Source organism: Alligator mississippiensis, chromosome 16, assembly GCF_030867095.1.
Source record: "Alligator mississippiensis isolate rAllMis1 chromosome 16, rAllMis1, whole genome shotgun sequence".
In the NCBI taxonomy this organism is placed as follows: Eukaryota; Metazoa; Chordata; order Crocodylia; family Alligatoridae; genus Alligator; species Alligator mississippiensis.
The window spans coordinates 8,402,925-8,424,430 of record NC_081839.1 but is presented as its reverse complement, the minus strand read 5'-3'; the positions used below and the strand labels follow the sequence as shown (position 1 = coordinate 8,424,430).

General features: G+C 42.9%; 1 protein-coding gene and 1 long non-coding RNA gene across 10 annotated transcripts in view; one reads left to right on the top strand and one right to left on the bottom strand.

Annotated features, from left to right (window-relative positions):
• The first annotated feature begins 80 nt into the window (after nucleotides 1–80).
• On the top strand, nucleotides 81–10,550 carry LOC132246556 (uncharacterized). 2 transcript variants are annotated; one of them, XR_009457928.1, is made up of 3 exons: nucleotides 81–186; nucleotides 1,059–1,241; nucleotides 2,864–10,550. It is a non-coding gene; the product is annotated as an uncharacterized LOC132246556 (long non-coding RNA). The 2 variants fall into 2 exon arrangements; XR_009457927.1 differs by having other exon boundaries at nucleotides 1,059–10,550.
• Nucleotides 10,551–12,623: 2,073 nt separating this feature from the next.
• Nucleotides 12,624–21,506, bottom strand: part of MBD3 (methyl-CpG binding domain protein 3) — a 28,476-nt gene continuing 19,593 nt past the window's right edge. For all 8 annotated transcript variants that reach the window (XM_059719757.1, XM_059719753.1, XM_059719755.1 and 5 more), the window contains 4 exons: nucleotides 21,095–21,185; nucleotides 20,391–20,568; nucleotides 16,651–16,848; nucleotides 12,624–14,512 (listed from right to left, as the gene is read on the bottom strand). In XM_059719757.1, the coding sequence (XP_059575740.1) occupies nucleotides 16,656–16,848; nucleotides 20,391–20,568; nucleotides 21,095–21,185 (462 nt within the window). In that variant the 3' untranslated portion in view covers nucleotides 12,624–14,512; nucleotides 16,651–16,655. The remainder of the gene's footprint in view (nucleotides 14,513–16,650; nucleotides 16,849–20,390; nucleotides 20,569–21,094; nucleotides 21,186–21,506) is intronic.

The following is a 21,506-nucleotide window of genomic DNA, read 5'->3' as shown; positions in this document are numbered from 1 at the left end:
GGGGGAGGAGCCGCGCGGCCCGGCGGGGGAGCGCCGACGCCACGCGCCGGGGGGCGCCGGACACCCCCGCCCCGCCCCGCCCTGCCCCGCCCCACGGGGCGCCCCGACACGCGGCCTTGGAGACCCCTGAAGCCCCGGCGGGACGGGGGCAGTGGGGCCGCTGCTGGCTCTGGACCGACTCTTGCGGTGGGAGTGCGGGTTTTGGGCTCGTTTGGCTGGGAAACCGGAAAATTGTAGCAAAAACCATATGTAACGTGGAGCGGGGGGCCGTGGACGTGGACAGCAGCGCGCCCGGGCCCAGCTCGTGCCACGTGCACCTGGACCCGTCCATGGAAGCGCACACGTATGTACATATACACACAGGTACACATATATGTACACACACCCATGTGCAGATATACACACATCTGTATGTGTGTGTGTGTATACACACCTGTATATAAAACACGCATACATGCACATATACATACATAAGCACACACACATATATATACATACATACACCTGTATAGAAACACACACACATGTGTGTACATATATATATGTATATACACATATACACATATGTGTATATGTCTATATATGCACACATGCATGCACACATACATATAAATATATATACATACACACCCCTGTATAGAAAGACACATATGTGTATATATATATACATGTATATACACGCACAGACATATGCATGTGTATATGACATAGACACACACACAGACGTATATGTGTGTATATGCACACACACGCATGCACACGTACGTGTGTGTGTACACCCCCCACACATTCTGCATCCCAAGCAACTAACTGTGGCACTTTGCAGACAGCGAAAAGCTGGTGTTGCTCAGAGGATTTCAGCTGGACATCACATGGTGTTGGGTCAGACAACAGGCAGAAGGGGGAAGTTTACCGAGTTATTAAGTTACTTATTGGTCACGTTGGGTTTTTTGTTTCTTTTTTATTAAGTGGTTGTAAAAGTGAACTCCAGCTGGCCTGTTTCGATAGGTGCAGACTTGTGCGTTTGAACCTTTCCACCTTTGTTCTGCTGTTCGCAGGGAAGCACCAAGCGCTGCCATGCGATAGTGAAGTATTTTGACCTTATGGAAATCGAGTGTCTGGGAAGGACCCCCCTCCAGAGCCGGGGTCACCCTTGGGCTCGCTGCCTGCTGCCCTTTCCAACATCAGTGCCGAAGGAGTCTAACCCTGGGGTCCTAGGATCATCAGCTGAACTTCAGGAGGTCTATATTCATACTTCTCTGTAACAATTTGGGCACTTTTCCTCTAATAGGAAGTAAGGAGAAGGAAATGAAGTGCTGTTATGGGGGTAATGACCCCTATCGTCAGGGTGCCAAATTTGCAGAGTTTCTAGGGAAAGTCCTTTTGAAGCTGCCGTGTGAGGCGGAGCCTGCGGGAAGCAGCCAACCCCTGGAATGAAGCAGGGGGTCCCTATTCCCACCCCCAACCCCCCCACACACTTCTGGGCCAGGTGTTTGGTACCATGTAGAGTTTGGCAGGTAGTGTGGCAGGTATGGGCTGTGTAGGTGATGCAGGGAAACTGAGGCCTGGGTTGTGGGTTGGGTGGAAAGCAGCTGTGGCAGCCCAGAAGTGGGCAAGAAACACTGGTGACCCTCCCACACCACCCCTTGCCCTAATTGGGGTCTTCCTTCCCCACTAGAAGGAAGCCTGGAGAAACCCTGGCACTGCCCCCTAGACGGCATGCTGGTCTGGGGCCTCCACCACCCCCTGGTGGCTTTTGGGCAGCAATGAAAGGCAACGGTTCTATGTAGGGCCCTTGGCAGCGTATGTAAGTGTGGACGCTTCTGGGGAAAGGTTCCCCAATCTCACTGGACAATCAGTGACATTCTTGGAACAGTTCAAGTGTTACATCTGTGCACACCCTGCGTGTCCACACCCACACCAAGAGCACTCCCAAGAGCCCTCATCGATCCCAACAAAGCTGAGCCACAACGAACACTGCAGTAGTTCCCTTTCCCCACCTAATCTACACAGTGGTTTTGCAACATCGATAAGCACACAAATACGTGCTTGGTGATAGCAAGGCCTGACAAAATCTTGTGAATTCACTAGTTTTGCAAGCCCAGTTTTGGTTTTGGTCGTTGGAAATTTCCTCTTCACTGTATGCGTAGCTGAGAAAGGTTCATCTCTTTTTTGGAAGAGTTCAATAAGAAAAATCCTAGGATTTGTTTTCAGTCCTCTCTCTGTCCCAGTGCTCTTCTGTACCGGTATATACTAGATTCACTGGTTCGCATTCTGCAATGGTGCTGCCTCCTTTTCTTATTTTTTGCTGTTTGCCGGAAACATTTCACAAACAACCACAAATCTGCTTCAGATCCTTAAGAACTTTAGCAGCTTGAATGCCCCTGATACCTTACAAATCTCAACCATTTTCCAGGTGTTCCTCACTGCACAGCTACTACCGCATAGAGCTGTTACAATGCTTTCTTCCCTGGCAAATCGGGGCAGCCTGCTCATTGCAAAACAATTGCTCACATAATTCATTTTGCCTGGCCACCGCGCTACAGGGAATTTCTACAGACCTTTCCTGGCACTAAGTTATCAAGCCAGAATGAAATTCAAATAATTTAGTAGCTCATCCCCTCTCTCAGCTGTCCAAACCTCCTGCTTGGATTTTAAAAAATGTTCCATTTTCAAAAGCCACTTTCCCAATTTTGGAACAGATGCCCGTTTCCTCAGTCACTATCTTTACCTAAGACCAAGTAAATACTTCTGGTCTGGACCTTCCATTAGCAGCTCTGGTCAAAAATGAGATTTGATACAATGTCCGCGATTCTTGTGCATTGCATGCTTACTGGCTAAATTTCTCTTATTCTTGTTTAAGTGTCCAGACCTAAATGAAATCTGGAGGCTGGTGCTTGGACTTCCCAGGTTTGTGACTCCAGGTGGGTGGACCACACATTCCCCAGCTGGGGTGAGGAACTTTAATTAGACACGGTGGATGTTCTGTCCTGGCTTGCCTGAGAGTTTGACCAGCCTTTTGTGAGTCTTTTTTCCTGAACTGAATTGCTTCCCTCCACTTGTATCATTATTACCAATACCCCTTGATTTATGAAACCCATTAGCAAAACTTTTAACTGCAAAATTCATTGTGAGCCAGAGTTAGAAACCTGTTCTGTCTCCTGCACATTAGGCACCCATCTTTATTTAAGAGGATCCAAGGCATTCAGCTTCCATCTGCCTCACAAGCAGCTGCTTCCTTTCCTAGTGGGCTGCCACAGGAAGATTTTAAGTTTTGTGGCAAATCCCACAGCCTCGGGTTCTTGGCCTACGTCCATTGACCTTGCTCCAGAATATGAAGTCAATTGGGTATCTATAAATTGATCCATTGCTAAATTAGTCTTAGACATAGTTAAGGGATATGGATATGCCAGGAACACAAGGCACAACTCCTCAGACCCTCTGCCAGTTCAAAGAGATTTCTTTTTTAAGTCCTAGTTCTGATAGTGGTTTGTCACCAGGTTGCATATCCAGTACTTGTACCAGATCTGGGCTACTGTTTGCCATGGAGGATAAGTTCTTCAGCGTCAAAGATGAATTATGCAAGATGGCTGCTCCAAACGCCCCTTTCCCCTGCTCATTCCCCAGACCATTCGTTTAAGCTGAGCCAAATAAGCACCCCCAGGGAACTTTTCCCTAAAACATAGTGAGGTAGGTTTTTTTTTTGGCAGGTTCTCAGCTGAAATGTTCCTGCCTGTCCCTTCTGGGTCTCCCAGGTTTACAAACATTGTAAATGCCCTATTAAAAATGTCTTGTCCAACTTCTCTGGCTGGCTTGATTTCTCAAGACAGTAGGCTTCCAGCATGATACCTTTGCATCCCTTCTCCTCAAATCCCTGTTGCATTTCATTTCTATTGACAAATTTCAAGTTGGCCAATGTGCTCATGACCTTCCCCTTTGCCTGTGAAGCCTTTTGGTTCACTGCGAGTTGCTTGTCATCTTATTTATCCATTTTTACAAGTTCACACTGGGAACTCTGTAGCTAGGCCTTCAACTTCTGCCCCCAAGTTTTTCTTCGTGACTGCAAGTCACCTTGGTCCTCTCTAAAAAGTCACAAAGTATGGAGAAACCACCAACTCATTTAGAGTTCTTTTGGCCATCATTGCTTGTAGATATTTCCATTATCATTTCCATCTTCCAACAAGAGTATTAAGACTTTCTGTCCTTGGACATTTTGCATCAACACCGACAGCAAAACTGCTTTCTGATAAAAGTGATTGGCCTATATTTAGGATCTTGCAGGGTTCTTTCCTATAGAAGTTGGACCAATTCTTTGGTGTAATCATACTTTTTTTCTCCTTCACAAAGAGGATGCCAAAAGTCCTGCTTTGTCTGAACCAGTAAAAACAAAATAACAGCTGACAGTTTCCTTGCTAACTATTTTCCCTCTCCCCCTCCAATCACTTCTGTACTCGGGGAGCTCTCTCGGGGCTGCACTCGAAATTATTTTCTGGCTAGTTACAACTCCTAATGCATGCAATTTGCCAAGCAATCTCTTAGTTTCTGCATTTATGACTAGCCCCAAGTATACCCTTCAGACCACACAACTTCACCCAGCTCAGACTTCACCATGCAGCCCAATGCCTTGGATAATAGCCTCTTATTATTTCCAGTTATGACTACAGAAAGGACATTGAATCGCTCCTTCCATTTAGCCTGAAAAAAATGCTTAGCACACCCATTGCCAGGTTTACTTATAAATGAAAGACCCCTTTGATATCTGCCATTATGGAGTAACATAACAGTGTGCAGAGAGCATATGAAAGAACTAGCACTGAAGCAGAACTGAGGTATAAGTGTCCATAAAGTGTCTGTCTGTACAGCAGAACTGACCAGTCTGACTACAGCAAATTAAATTATTCCAAGCATAACTACCTCATGTGCACTTACTCTGTAAAAGAGTCAGTTTTATTCCAGAATTGGATGTCTGCAAAGTAGTTATACACCAGCATAGGCGAAACTGAAGTTACTCTGCTACTTAAGAATCATTTTATATAGACAAGCTTTAAGAACGAGGAATATGAGAAAGCATCAAAGCTTTTGTTGTACAGGGATCCAGTTCAAGCATCTAGGTCACGACAGAGTTTGTTGTTGAACACAAACGATCAAATTGCATGTCCAAAAATATTGCAAAAAAGCAATACTTTTGAAGGATGGTTGCACTGGGTCTTCTCACTTTTGAAGTGGTCAGAGATTTGGGCTACAAATGTTGTTTTTCACATGTCACCCTGAAGATTAAGGATAGAAACACACATCCAGCTGCTGTTACTACAGATCAAAACATTAAGAGATGCTGGGGTTTGGAGGGAAAAGGTATAAAGCTGGAATCCTTGCCTTCTAGTTCATCAAGAGCTGAATAATTACAAGGAGGGACAGTTATGCAGAGACTAAGTGTGGATGTATAACCTGAAAAAAAATGACTGAACTAATCATTTTGGAAATCACCAATTGAGCGGACAACTTGTGGAAAGTAATCAAGGTGAAAATACCAATAGTATCAATGAAAGGTTAGTAGGAGAACTGTATTGGGCTGTATGACCTCCAGCAGTCTGACAACCTCATATGATGCAAAATTAATTTTTTTATGCTGCTGGCTTACATATGATGTATTCACACTGTTCCAAAGCAGACTAACTCCCTTCTTCTGATAATACCTAGTGGCACCTGTTTGGTCTTTTTTACCAGGTCACGATACCACAACAGCACTTAAATAAAGGGGAACCTGGAAAAAAAAATCTTAACGAATCTAGCTTCCATCATCACTTCAAGAGCTGTGTGGCGGCTAATTGTGCTGCAGACCTCAAACGAACAGTGTATGGAATAAGACTATTAAAACTAAAAAGAGTTTTATTTATATCCTTCAGGTTTTGTGATGACCACACTCACCACCCAAATTTTATTGGAATTATAAACTCCTAAAGCACAGACCTGTACCAAATCTTCAGATAAAACAAGGCCAGATTAGCATTTTTTGCTTACTGTTCATCTACATTTGAGAAGGATCAATCTTGTGGTTCTGAAGGTTAATCAAAAGCAAATGAACATGAAAGGCTCTAATTTGCTACATATTATTCATTTAATTTGCATGTACAGAATGGGGATTTTTGTTATCTTTGTTTAAATTTTATCACCGTGGGAGAATCACTTGCATGATGATTTTAGTGCTCCTTTCCCATCCCTAGTTCCTCTGTTTGGAGTTCAAAATGTTAGCTGTGCCTCTCCCGGTATTTTCCTTACTCCGTTTGAAAGGTACCTAAGTTGTACTAAATCAGCTAGCCTTCTGAGTGGCAGCAAGCAGTCATGCTAGCCAGGACACATAACTGGTACAATTTTCTTGTGCAACAAGTTACAATCTCTGCAGTGCCTGGGATGCTTTCTATTTCTGCCTTCCCACGAACAAGTCTTATACATCTGTGTCCAAACAAGGACCACAGACTAGCATTTCATGATCAGCAATATGGATGCTGATTAAGGGCACCCACAAAAAACAACCCTATCCAAATAGCGATTTGGGCTCAGGGAGTTGGCAACCTTGGAATGTTCTGTTGTGACTGGATAAAGACTTAATTAGCGAGCCGTGCTAATTAAAAGTGCCCAGACAGGAATCTGATGAAGTTCAACATCGAGAAATGTAAAGTGCTCCACCTCGGGATGAGCAACCCCCAACACAACTACAGGCTTGGTGGCACCAAACTGACCAGCACCACGAATGAAAGGGACCTGGGGGTAATAATAGACCACAGCATGCATCAATTGATGCATCTCCCGCAAAGCCAAGGCGATTCTTCCACTACTCAGCACTGGTGTGGCCGCAGCTGCAGTACTGCGTCCAGCTTGGGCACCAGACTTTCACAAGGACGTGGACAAGCTGAGAAAGTCCAAAGAGCCACCCGTATGATCAGAGTCTTGCATGGCAAGCCATATGAGGAAAGGCTGAAGGATCTGGGACTCTTCAGCCTAAAGAAAAGAAGGCTGAGAGGGGACCTGGTAGTAGCTTACCGCTATACTGGGGGACTACATCAAGGGCTCAGTGAGCAACTGTTCACCAGGGCACTCCAGGGGAAAACTAAGAGTAATGGCCATAAACTCCTGGAAGACTGATTCAGGTTCAACATTAGGAAAAAACTTCTTCACATTTAGCGTGTCCAGACTGTGGAATAAGTTCCCTCCAGAGGTGGTGCAATCACCTACCCTGGAAATCTTCAAGAGGAGACCGGACAGCCACCTTGCTGGGGTCACTTGGCCCCCAGTTATCTTTCCTGCTTAGCACAGGGGGCTGGACCCAATGATCTTCTGAAGTCCCTTCTGGCCTCACAATCGATTAATCACGTGCATCTGCATCCCCATGCTGAAAAAATGGCAGTGGGACACTTTGAATTAAAACCCCTTGAACACGTTTTATTTCAAAGCACCCTGTCGCCATTTTTTCCAGCGTGGGGACACGTGGGGACGCTGGTACACGTGACGTGGAAGGCTGCCAGAGCTGGATTTTCAGCACGTCGGAGCAGGCTCCCCGCACATCTAATAGGAGCCCTATGGGTTCCTTCTCCCTTCATTATGCACCATCATCTTTCCCTAGGATTTATTTTTATAACATCTTCCATACACATGATCCTGTTTTCCTAGAAACGAGCTGGAGAATTTGTCTAGATAGACCACAACGTGAGGAAGGCAAGAGAAAGAGGAAGCAACCCAACGCTCTCTAAAGCGGTTACTGTTCCGCCTGCTTCCTGCAAACTAGCAAGGAGTAGAAGTGGAGCAATCAATTAACGTATAGATCGGAGAAAATTATGTCGGTAGTTATAAAACTATAGGGGCCATTTTAAATGGGCTGCAGGTAGGAAGCCAGATGGGGAGACAAGTCTTTTCCTCTTTGAAAGGTGAGGCAGTGTGCTTGCAGCAGTCCATAACCCTGCACTGCCCAGCAGTCACTCTTATCCAGTAGTTTACAGATCACTGGCAGGCCAGAGAAAAAGGAGGTACATGCTGCTCACTGTCCCGTTTCCAGCTTTTCACTCTCCATCACTAGAAAGTAGACAGGATTTTCCTACTGCTTAATTTTCTACATGGGTTGAAGGGAGGTCTGGAAAGTGAATGCACAAGGCTAGCAGGCATCAGCTTTATGAGAATCATCCTTATGAAAGAACAGAACAGTTCCATTTTACCTTAATATCTTCTATAACATCCGCAGCCAGGTGACAATGTAGCACTACATGAGACACAAACAGACCCCAGATCTTTTTTTAAATTTTTGTAGCTTTTGCCAATATTCGGAAGTAGCATTGGGTAGTGCATTTATGCTCCATTAGCAGAGCTTTATGATTAGCTAGTTAACCCAGGGAAAATTTTAACTAAGTAACTGGACATAGTTTGCTGCCTCTGCCCTGCACACCCCATCAGATTGCTGAAGTCAGCTTATACAAGATTAGTTTTTGTAGAGGCACGTCCAAATTACACGTTGGTTTTGTTTGTCTTCACTTACCTCTCCATTCAGTTTCTTTAACTTCAGAGGAAGGGGCAGTAAGGTCAATCTTTCAGGGTTTGACAGAAGCAAAATTATCTCAAATCAGTAGCTGATAAATCAACACTGATACACAAGTCTTATTTAGGAATGAGATAACTTGAACAAGACTTTGCCCCCCCCAAAAGAAACCCTTAGTTTGCAAAATACAGCTATTTTATTTTCATTGAAATATACTGTCTTCTTATTCAAAACTTACCCGCCCGCCTCTGACAAAATTAAAGTCAGAACGTATTGGCACTACCCAGTTTGTAACCATACAATAAAAGGCTCCGAGTGCAGTTCTGAAAATACCCCCCAAGAAGAGCCCAATCATGCCATATTTGATATGGTACGCAGGCATTATATGTTCAATTTATAGGGAAAATATTCCCATTTCCTGGATCAATGGACAAGCTTAAGTTGCAATTTGAGTTAACTTCTTTTCCACCTACTTAAGGTCTGTAGGCCAAATCCAGCCCTGACTGCGCATAAGTTTAACTAATTGGAACTCAGTCAAATAAATTTTGTTGATAATCACAGAAAAATAGGACTGTGAGGGAAGCTTAAGAGGTCATTTAGCCCAAACCCCTGCTCAAGGCAGGATAATTTTTGTCTAACAATTCTATACACGTTTTTGTCGAACTAACCTGCTTCAAAATATCAAGGATGGAAATTCCACCACCTCTTCAGTTATGCAAAAGGGAGGATGAAATCCAAATGTCTATGATTCCGTTGGCTTTGCAAGGCAAAGAGGAGTAGAAAGCGGCACGAAAAATCCTTAAGTCAGCAGGGAGACTGGATGTGCAGGATAAAATTAGAACCACTGAGTAGTAAGGAAGCATGTTTGGTTATTTTCCACAGCACAACTGAATCCCCCAGGGCAGGGGGTCGGACTCGATGATCTATTGAGGTCCCTTTGGACCCTAACAACTATGAAACTGAATTTTAAGTTCTTTACACGTACAACATGCTGGAGGATCACACAAAACTTGATCTCTTGATGCTCCAATGCCAAGTCATTTCATTCTCTTTTCTTCCTCCTCCAAATCAGGGCCCTCCAGGATTAGAAGTCTGTCATTTGCTATTTTTTAAATGGTTTGACAGCAGAAACTCAGCACCACTCACACATTGGCCTTCTACTGTACAAGAAGCTGACATACCTTTATGCCAGTAGCTGTGTCTCAACATGAACTTAGATGACAGCTATGTAAAAATACAGGTTGGATTTTATTATGATTATTCATATTTTTTACCATATTTATAATAGCTCATCACCACTTTTTTCTGATGCCCTGTATGTTGAGAATTTAGTTGTAAAAGTAATGGGCATTTGAATATATGCACGCACTGCAGCAGCAGGTGTATAGAAAAGTGCCTGGCACCGCATCGTGTGCAATTGTATAAGCAGCGAAATGCACATCAGCGCTGAGAAAATGGTGGCACACTTTTGAACCAACACACCTGGGAAGTGCTTTAGTTCAAAAGCACACCACCACCATTTTCTACATGCTGATGCACATTTCGCCGCTTATACAACACATGGCGCAGTGCAGCTTGCATCAGCTGCTCCAAAGCAGTGGATTTCCAGTGCATTGTGGGATGAAAATGTGTATAAGTGTCCAATGATTACATAGCTGAAGGCAGTATAGCAAGAAACCATATAACTGGTACAATTGTCTTAGCACAGGAATGTAAACTACCATGCAGTTATGACTGCAATGATATCGTGCACGAAGTCGAGTGATGTTAAGTTATATAGGAAGTGGGAATTTTAGCCCCAGTCAACTCACAAAACTTTTATCAGCTTAACTAAAACAGTAATTAAAGCAGTAAATCCAGCCCGTTTGGATGCATCCACAATATAATAATGTATATACCATATTAACAAAGGGGACAAACTATGCTATGCCCACGTTAGGGGTTGTACCAGTATCATTATTTCTGTTAAAAAGCCATCTCCTGATTAAAATAAAGTTATACCAGTACAAAACATGTAGAACAGGTCCAAGATCATTTGGCCTTGTAGTTTGTAAAGGGGGAAGTTCTTGGTGCTCAGGGAACAGCCGTCATTAGTTAATTTGTCAGATTATTAAGGCATGCACTCACACTCAAGGTTTCTCCCCTAAAGTGTCTGAACTTACCCCAGACCAGAGCATGTTCTTGTTAGTGGTGGTGTACATTAACATGCAAGGGAAATACAGTATCACCCCTTAGCAAAGGTTAATAAGCTTTGCCATGAATTCATTCAGCCGTCATTTGCTTTTCCCATATATCTTCTTTACCAATCCTGTTGATTAATAAGACGTTCTTTAAGTAACAGATGTTTTCTGCTTCCCAGGGATTTATCCAGTGATGGCAAACTGCTGTGTGCATATCAATCACTTCCAGAGGGATGAGCAGTGATGAAGCAAGCTAATCCAAATATCACTGCATGAACATTAGTATAAAAACAAGGCAGGCAGACTGTAAAGAAGTTTTATATACCTCTCTCTTGGAAATCATGTAAAATTATGTGCAAGTTTGCAGCTGATACCAAACTACAGTTAACACACCAGAGGGTAGGGAACAGATCCAGGCGGATCTGGACAGGTTGGAAAAATAGGCAGAATGAAATAGGATGCAGTTCAACGAAGACAAGTGCAAAGTGCTGCACCTGGGCAAAAAGAGCCACCAATACACTTATAGGCTGGGGATGACCTTCTCAGCAGCACAGCAGCAGAAAGGGATTACGACTCCAAGATGAACATGAGTCAATGTGACAAAGCGATCAACAAGGCTAGCCATATTTTATCATGCATTAGCAGATGCATGACGAACAGGTCCGGGGAGGTGATGGTTCGCCTCTATGTGGCACTAGTCAGGCCTCAGTGGCAGTACTGCGTCCAGTTTTCAGTGCCGCACTTCAAAAGGGATGCAGAGAATCTCAAGAGGGTTTAGAGGCCGCTCGTATGGTCAGAGGCCTGCAGGCAAGGCAGTATGAGGAGAATGAGGGACCTAGAGCACTTCAGCCTTTGCAAGAGAAGGCTGAGAGGTGATCGTGTGGCTGCCTATAAATTCATCAGGGGACGGCAGCAGGGAATAGGAAATGCTCTATTTACTAGGGCACCCCCTAGAGTAAGTAACTAGGAACAATGGCCACAATTGACAGAGAGCAGTTTTAGGTTGGACATTAGAAAGAACTTCTTCACAGTAAGGCTTACCAGAATCTGGAATGGGCTTCCTAGGGACATGGTGCTCTCCCCTACCCTGGGGGTCATCTGACCCCAGGGCTCTTTCCTGCACAGGGCAGGGGGTCAGACTTGATGATCTGTTGAGGTCCCTTCTGACCCTAGCATCTGTGAATCTATGTAAGTTTGCTGAGAGGTGGGGAGGGTGTTGAGTAGGTAGAATGGGATATTGATCCTTTTTGGTGCTTTTAACAAGGATTCATCAATACCAGCTAAAAACTTTAATACAACCCTTTTAAAGAGCAGAAGGGAAAAACAGAACTAACGGGAGAAGACATATTGAGGAACAAAAGAGAGAGGAGACTAGTCCTCTCAGCTGTTTAACTTTACTTTCAACACTCTAGGGTGTTAACACAGCTTTGTTGGTCTCCTCCCAGCCCTCAAGTTACATGACTTCATGAAAAATATTTAGATTCATGTTACAATATGCATTAAAAGATCACTGGATGATACCAGAGCTTCAGGGGGAAACAAGAAATACTGTCAATGCACCTTCCTGTTAGCATGCCCACTCCATGTCCTCCCATGGGACTGAGAGCAGGAGTGCCAAGAGCACAAGAAAATCTAGGATGGATTAGGAATGGCAAAAACTAGAAGGGAAGTCGTATATCAGTGACATGCCCTATAAACTGAAGATACCAAGTAAATCTTTAAAACTGCCGATATCTCGTCCACTGTGAAGTCACAGGAGCCCTCTGCAAGAAGTGCCAACCTAGCACATGGTTCACTTGGCATTTCCCTCCCCCAAGTCCCGAACGTGAGAGATGTACCATTTCAAATGCATCCTAGTCTGAACAACTTATGCTGGCATTGCACAGAGACTCCAAATGGACTTGATACAGACTAGAAAAAGCTCTGCTTTCTGTGAGAAACATTTAATTGAAGACAATGAGTTACAGGAGAACAAACTTACAGAATAACCGTAACAGACTGTTCAAAAAAAAAAAAAAGGAAAAATAATTCCAGCTGGCAACTGCACCAGACAAGATCCCCCAAACCAACGTCTGGGACAGCAGCAGCACAGTACAAATTCAGTCTTCTTGGAGTACTCTGAATGAGCAACAATACTGAGGAACTGTTTAAAGAAAGGGTTAATATAGCATTATTCCCTTTGGCATGGGACACTTCTCAAGGAACTTAAACCTACTTAAGCCAGTACAGCAAACTATTCCCAAAGGAGGTCATTACTTTCCAGGAAATGCCCCCTGGGGCCTCATGGTTATTGCTAATCGTTCCTATATGACAAAGGCTCTGGGAGCTACATCTTTCCCAAGTTTTGGGATACCGATAACTCGCACAATTGGGTGATGGTACAAGATTTTAATCCACCATTTTATATTGTACTCTCACCTGATGCTTTCAGATATGAATTATGCATGGGATATTCTAAGACTAAAGAATTTGCAACCTAGTGGATATTTTCTTCAAGCTATAAACGTTCACTTCACTACCTCTCCCTGGATGAATTATTTTCATCCATGGCTAAATTTCCCCTGCTATTTGCTCAAAGATGTACTAGAAGAGACTGGGGAATCATTCAAGGTACCCATGGTGAAGCCAAATACTTATAAACACATTAAGGCAGGTTCCATGTCATTTCGTTTTGGACACAGATTGCTGGTCACTCCACTGCACATGCAAATAAGAAAGATTCAACACTTAATAAAAAGCATTAGATTCATTTTGAGATATAGAAAAATCTTTTTTTTTTTTTCTTTTCTTGTTTTAAAAGAGGTCAGAACATTACTACACTTGAAAAGAGATGTGTAGACAAACCTATGGGAATGAGTCTCCTTCCCTCCACACTCACGTAACAGAGGTTGGGGTACATGGCACCAGAAGAGAAAGGAGGATTTTTTTCCTCATAGTTGACCAGAAATGAGTCATTATGCTGTACTCTCCTTTTTAGCGGTAGAGATCTTTCTAACCAGACTTGCATCAAAGCTGAACACTCCTTATACCACATGCTGATATATATACCTTTGGAAAACCTAACGGGCTATATGTTTGAACACACACAATTTTCCATACCAAGCATTGGCAGCTAGCGCATTTTACGTGGTACAGGAACTAGCTATGAAAACAGGTTGTCGCTGATGCAAGACTGATCCCAACTGTACCTTCCCCAACTCATCATAGTGTCAAACAGAAGCAGCAGAGGCTTTTCATCTCTGAGACTACGCTTCAAGTCCAATGTGGTCTTGTGAGGCAAATGAAATTCAGTCACCTGAATTCACGTATGGAATGACAATCCACAACATAAAGTGACCTCCTACAGTCTGGTACAAACTGGTAGCCTACAGCAGAGTAGCCAAGGACTGAATGAGGATCTCTCATCCGTGTCAGAGAGAAAACTGTTTTTCAGGTTCACCACTAAATATACTTAGAGGGGCCTGGGGAAAAAAACAAAAACAACTGACCACATCTTAGGAATTTGGTTTCTAGTATTAAACTTTGCACCATTTTTATACCCCTTTCCCCCCCTCCCACTTTTGTATCCCTGACTGCCCTACAATTTTAGAAAGAGAAGGAAGCAGAGTTTAGTCAAGTTCCATCTTCAAAACTGCCCAGCAATTAATGAGTCTTCAGATTCTCAACATTTTTCCTGAAGTGGACATCAAACATGCTCACAGGTACTGTTGGACGGTTGGTGCAATTTACTCTGCAGACACTCTTGGCTTTGTAAATAGTTGTGCTGACCCTGCTGATAGGGTTTATACTGGGAATTCTGAGACGGTACTCCCTAGAAGAGAGGGGGAGAGAGAGAGAGAGAGAAGAGTCAGTAAAGTCATAAGGTACCTTTACATTTTTACAGCAAATGGTCTCTTTGAAGATGAGGGTGGTGTCTTGTCTAGATCTTCAACACTCTGCCTCCTTGGCCCCTATTCTCCACTGCAGCCTCTTACCTTGCTGGCTGCTGTTGCTTCAGCCTCAGAAATTATAAGAAAGCTAATTGAGTGAAAATGGCAGAAGAGAAAGCAACCCAAATATAAAAGCAGAGTCTTTCCAAGCAAATCCTATGAGAACAATCATCTCCCTGTGTGGAGGGGAGGAAAACAAAAGTCATTCCTGATCATACATGGGCCCCTCTCTCAGGCAGATTTCTTCTTTCTCCTGTTCCATCTTAGGGACTCTTTCCTCCTCAAAGATTTTATTTCTTGGCTTACAGGCTCACAAAACTGCAATCTTTTCAATGAAGCACCAGGGATATTGGCCATCCCATTCCAGTGACAGAACTGTTCTTCTTGGGGTATAATTTAAAATGAGCAGTGACTGACCTCTGCTTTGTCTCATTGTATGAATTTAATTGACAGTACAAATGACTCCTGACCAGGATTGCATCAAAGCACAGCAAGGGAACAGAAACATTGTTTTTCCCCACCACAAAACAGCTCCTTATGCCCACGTACTGCATTTCATATTGTACTAACTGAAGTATCTTAGCTTGGTCCTACATGAATCATAGAAAATAAAAACTCTGCTTCTACTTTGAATTCTCTGAGTCAGTTTATAAGGCAACAGCCTTATAAGGTCTACTTTTACTTTTAAAATGTTCCCTTGTAATCAGCACCGGTAGAAGTCATGTACATTAAAAGGGGATGATACATTCTTTTGGAAGGCAATTTTAAAAGGAACAGGGAATGGGGAACTTAGAAAGCACAATCCTGTCAAAGTGTTGATCCTACTACTAATACAGGCAGGACCTAAGATTGCACTAACTGAAAGTCCGTTTCTTTTTTTCAGTTCACTGAAAATGCCCAAGACCACCTTGTATATTCAGTTGCTCACTTTTTGATGGATAGATTGCACTTCCTAGCTCTTGGACACAGTTCAGAGTAAGCCTCAGGCACAGACTCTATCCAAGTCATACAAAAGAGTCTTTACTGGTAAATCGAAAGACAGCTGAAGTGAGAAGAAAATGAACTGAATTCCCAAGGAAAGATGATAAGTACATCTAGTGAGGCCGCCCCTCATGCCCAATAATTCTGCCCTCCTGGGAGTGGCCTAAATACTTTCACAACGGAAAACAGGAAAAAATATTTAAAAAAATCCAAGATGTTATTTAAAGCGTGCATTTTCCAAAGATCTTTCAGCGTTTCTTAAAAAGGCACTAACATATTAAGTGCATTTAGCACCTGTGAAGAAAATATTCCTTGATCAAAGAACAGTTATAAAATATAAAGCAACAAAACAAGCTCTTGGCACGTACGGTCTCAACCAAAGTATTTCAATTCCAGGTCTGAACACATTGCTTAACCTCTATGAAAGTGGTTCTCAACCTTTTCAGACTCTCAGCACCCCTCAGAAAATGCCGGCTCTTCATTATCACTTGTTTTTTGATTATCGGAAAATAACAGAGCAATTCTTCTGTTGCAAAGAACTCAGGAAGGCCATAACAGGTCAGAATGTTTTTAACACTGTGAATTCCTATTTGAAATTTCTGGGTTTATCTTGTGAATCACGCTTGCACAATTATCAGCGCTAAGAACACATGACATGCCACAGCACTTTTGAAAGGATCTCAAGGGACACCAGGGTGCTGGAGCCCCCAAGATGAGAATCACTACCCTATGGTAAGACTCCACAAAGAAGTATTTCAGGTCCAATGGTGTTTTTGGGACAGACATTTATCAATCTAGAACAAAGCACCCCCAAATTAATTTCAAATTAGATAAACTTCAAGTCACCTACCTTTAACAATGGAATCCTTGAGAAATTTAAAATGAATGAATGGTTCCAAGATGTATGCTAAACCCACGTTAAATGAAGCCACTCAGCTTTAAATTGCATGAGAACAGCATTACTCCCAATTATTGCCACATTATTTAGTGCAGATTATAAAGTGAGAAGGGAGGTAACAGAGCAGAATGACCAAATTACCTGGACTATACATTCTCCATCTCTTGGTCATGGTCCTGTTCCTCCTCTTCCTCTTCTTCCTCTCCCTCTTCATCTCCCCCTTCCTTCTCTAAAGGTGCTTCCCCATCTCTTGCTATTTCCTCCACATGGGCAAGCATGTCAGCCATCAGCGCTTCTTCCAGCCTCTTCCGCACCTGCTGCACCAGCTCCTCCTGCTTCCTGCCAGAAATAAAAAAAAACCCTCTCGCATTACTTCTAGCAGATGGTAAGTTTGAGGGATTTAACTTCCCTTTCCTTAAACATGAGAGCTGATAGAAGGAAGAGCTAAAAAGAAAGTCCCAAAAGGGTCCTTTCTTTTTTTTTTTAAATAAACATCCCAACATCATGGTACCAATGGAGCTGGTATGCTTAAAAGTTGTCTTACACTTCCCATTAAAAACAAGTGAAAACAGGCTCTTAATTTTACCAAAAACGTAGCCCTTTAAGAAGAAATTTACCAAATCTGACTGCCACGAGTTGTGGGTATCTATATTTCTGGGGTGAGGAAGAAAAGAATGCATCACTCAAAAGTTTCAATCATTTCCAAGAATAAAAGGAGAAAACATCTTGCTCATTTTTTAAAAGTTATCACACCTTTCTTTGAAGCAGACTTGAAATGTGGCACAAGGGGTCTGTGCATCAGAGATGTCCCTTTTGCTACCTTGTTCAAATTTAGCTAAGTTATAAGACTCTGAAAAATTTAGGCTTAGCTTTTGGCAATTAAATTCTTTGAAGACCAGCTGTGAATGGAGGCCAGCATGTTGGGAACCAGGCAGAGAACGGACCTGATGCCGCAAAGAAGAGATATCGGATGAAGTCACGGGCCTGGGTAAAAACCAGAACTGGGATAAGAAACTTAGGTGAGGTGTGGAAACAGTCGCTGAGACTGCAGGAGGAACCATGGGTAAAGAAAATGAGTTCAGGAGCCAAAGAATTTATTTCTTGATTAGAATGATATGCCGCCCTTCCCAAAAAAGCTACTAATGGCTGGATAAGGGAACTGGAAATGCAGGGAGTAAGGGGGAAGAAGACTGCATTGGAACAGGGAGTCTAGAGGAGTTGATACTGAGCCTGGAATAAGAAGTGGAAATTAAGGCTGGATAGACAAGAATGGTAATATAATGAGGAGTTAAAGTAAGAGAAGACAGAGCTGGGTTTAAGTAAAGGGGTCAGATGGAAACAGCCAGGAAAGTTCATCACCATTACATCTCCCTCTCTTAGGAAGTCCGTGGAAATCAAGATTCCCGTCTCACCAGTAATATATATATTTCCTGTCAGCAAATATACATTAAACCCACTGTCAAGTGGGTTATTCCACTACTTTTACTGCACAACAGTAACAGGTTGGCATCCTTTCACAGTTACTTGATTAGCATAAATGACAAAGATGGTCTCATGGATCTAAAGATTCTACGCCTGCTGGTAACTATGCAACCGCCGATAATAATGACATATGGTGGAATTTCTGGTTATTTCAGTTCATAAGGTTAAAAAAAACCCCTAGGAATTTGCACATACACTCATTATGGCAAAAGAACATTATAATAAGCTGCGAAGTCAAGCACACAATAGTTAGGAAATGCCAGAAATAATTCAGGCCTCCCGTGCATTTGAATAAGTCTTTTCTTCCATGATCACATACTTTCTCCCCACCTCCTCCCCCTACCTTTTTTTTTTTTTTTTTTTTTTTTTAAACAGGACCACTGCCTGCCTCAGTGCAAGGTGAAGGGTGGATGGACCTGCTCTTGGCATGAATCCAGGCTCTTGTGCAGTGGAAAATATTGTTGCTGGAACACTGGCTTCACTTGTTCAATAGCTGGAAAGAGGAAGGGGATTGCAAAGAGAGAAAGGAAGGTCTCATGGTTAAGCCACATGAATGCCCCCTGGAGAACTAGTTTATTCCTGCCTATGCCACAGAGTGCACATGTGATGCTATTCATGTTACCTAAATTTTTCAGAACGGCCACTAAATTGTACATCCCTCAACTACAAGGGCATAATTTGGGATCCAGGAGCTGACTTATGGAAGTGTTGAGCGCTCACACGTAACTGAAATCAATGAGCACTGTACTTTGAGCTTGTAAAAGCCTATAAAATGCCAAGTTCTGTGAAAAGGCAAGTTCTAAGTGCCTTAAATTGGGCACTCAAAATTACTGCACATTTTGGACTAACATTTCTGTGACTCATAATATCTCTGAGTTTCTGATAAATTGGGGACAATGCCCTTCCATCTCACAAGGCGTAAGTTTGACAATGCTCATGAAACATTATAATGCTAATAGACACCGTCTAGCAGTGACATTAAACTAGTCTGGCCCATTAGGCCAGATCAATAGTCCAAGGCTGGCCCCATGGGCCAGACTGGGCCTACGGACTCTTCTACCCACCCACATGGCTGGATCTTATGCCTGCACCACCCACTTTGACTAGTCTGGAACTGCACCACATGCACGAGTCCCGAAGGGCTGGTACAGGATGCATGCTGCAAGCAGCACCTTTTCCAGCCAGTCTGGGCCCTCTGCTGCATAGGGTGTGGGCAAGCACTGTGCGTAGCATGGGACCCAGACTGGCTGGAGCCTGTGTCTCATGTGGTGTACATCTAGGGCCCTGCATGTGAGACCAGTCCAGCATACACTGGCTGCAGAGGAAGCCCCAGACCTAGGGGCAGCACTGTGGCCCAGGCTATGGGACTGGATCCAGCCTGCAAGCCAGATCTTTGACACCCCGGCCATAGATAATTCTGTATTCAGAGAAAGGCTTAAAAACATATGCAATAAGTAAAGTGTGGAGCTACATACATTGAGGTAAAAAAAAAATACTGCATAGATGCTCATGAAGTGATAAGTCCATTTTGTGTATTGAATGAGGCAAGTGTTCCATGGAAAAATATAGTGGGCAATCATGGTAATTAATAACTGCATCATAATCCATATGCACAAGGGGACCAAATTCAGGTTTCACATTCAAACCTAATTCTGGCATTTCCTAACTTGTGCAAGCTTGACTTCATGTTCTTTAAGAATGTGAGAATTCTTCTATAAATAGCATATAGATAAGAAACAGAAAGATGTTTCCTTCAAGTAGCATAATTACTTAGTAGCTAGACATGTCAAAGTTAGAGGCTGGAATTTAGGGAAAAAAAGTTTACAGGCCAAAACTTGATCAACCTTAGCTTTGTTGCTGGAGAATACTGCCATTTAGCAAGGAATACTGCCACTGACAGCAAGGAATGCCCAGCTGAACATAGGACCAGTGTCACACAGAAGCAGTTAATATTATTCCCGACACTGAGAATGCAATTGTACAAAATGGAAACAGGAACAGCCAGTTACTGCTCCTGCACATTTGGAATGGAGGAGAGGTGAAGAGAAATGAGAGTTTCTTTTAAAAGCATCTTAAACTAGGACATGCTGAACCTCAAATTTCTTTATTCAATACAAAAAGAGGTGACTCTACATATAATGGACAAGCGTCAGCTACAACTGCAGGGAGCAACTGGCTGAACATGGCCCAAAGAATAATTTAACACTAGTGGCATTTCAAAGGGGATGAGGGCAGGGGAAAAGGAGCATTTTTCCAACTTTTGATGCACTGATTTAAAACAACAAAATAAAACCAGCATGTCATACTCCTACCAGCTTGGCTTTGATAAGATAGGCATTAACCATTTCAGTACCAAGAACCATCCCAAGAGAAGGAAAAATCCTTTTCTGATTTAATACCTAATATCTTCATCTGTCACCATAAATGCTTTACAGAGAGGCTGCGAGGTGTTTAGCCACACACCAGGATTCTTCTCTACCGCTGCAGACAGCTGTCCAGTGATGGGCATAGTGCTAGTATGCAGGGCACTAGCTATGGCAGAGAGAAGGGTTTCATCTGTGCAGCCAGGTCCAACACCTACGTTTGTTAAAATAGGAAAAGTCAGCAATTTCACAAACTTAGTAGAAATAACTAAGAGCAATATGGGCTTCTGTCATGTTTTGTAAGCGATACAGCTATTCACTGTTACTTAAGGTCAGCACAACATAAATTTCACAGCTGTAGCCATTTCAGATTGATTTCAAAGTCTAAGAGTCCTTGTTCTATGCACCCCAAATTAAACCGGTCCTGCTCATGCAGTGGTATAGCAACACCTTTACGTTTTAGAATAATACTAATTTTCTTCTCCTTTTTCCTAGGAGTCCTGCATCACCCCATGCTAAGGCATGTCACTTGCTCCTGCTATCCCTCAATAACCCTCAGGGCTACGGGTCACCAAACTTAGTCTTCCTAAGCCACAGTGTTATCAATTCTGAACTTAGGACTTGTCCACACTGTGCTAAACGCAAGACAGGAAGCGGATTAAGGCAACACTCCCTCTAGAACACATAATCAAATTGATATAACAGTGCCAGGACTATAGTTAAAAAAGTACACTAATTACCTTGTAAACCCTTTGGAAGGTCCATTGTTTTCACCAGCTCTTCTGCAATGTCAAAGGCATTCAGGCCACTTAGTTTCTTTTCCCAGAAGAGCTAACATCAAAGAAAACATGTATTTCATTCTTGTAAAACAGAATAATACGTTTAACACTGCAGACCACCCAATGGCCATGCCAAAGTATCCAGTTTGGGCACCAGAGCTGATATATCAGAGGGGCCTGATGCATCTTTGGAAAGGGAGCAGTTTGCATTACTATAAAAAAAAACCCAACAAAACCTCTTGAAGATTGGATCCACTACCATATCATTTCTGTCCTGATTTATTAGCTTGAACGTTGTTTCTTTTTCTCTTTTCCAGACCCTCCAATGTTTCTAATCTTCCTTTCTAACGTGCAGTGCTAGGATGGCAAGCCA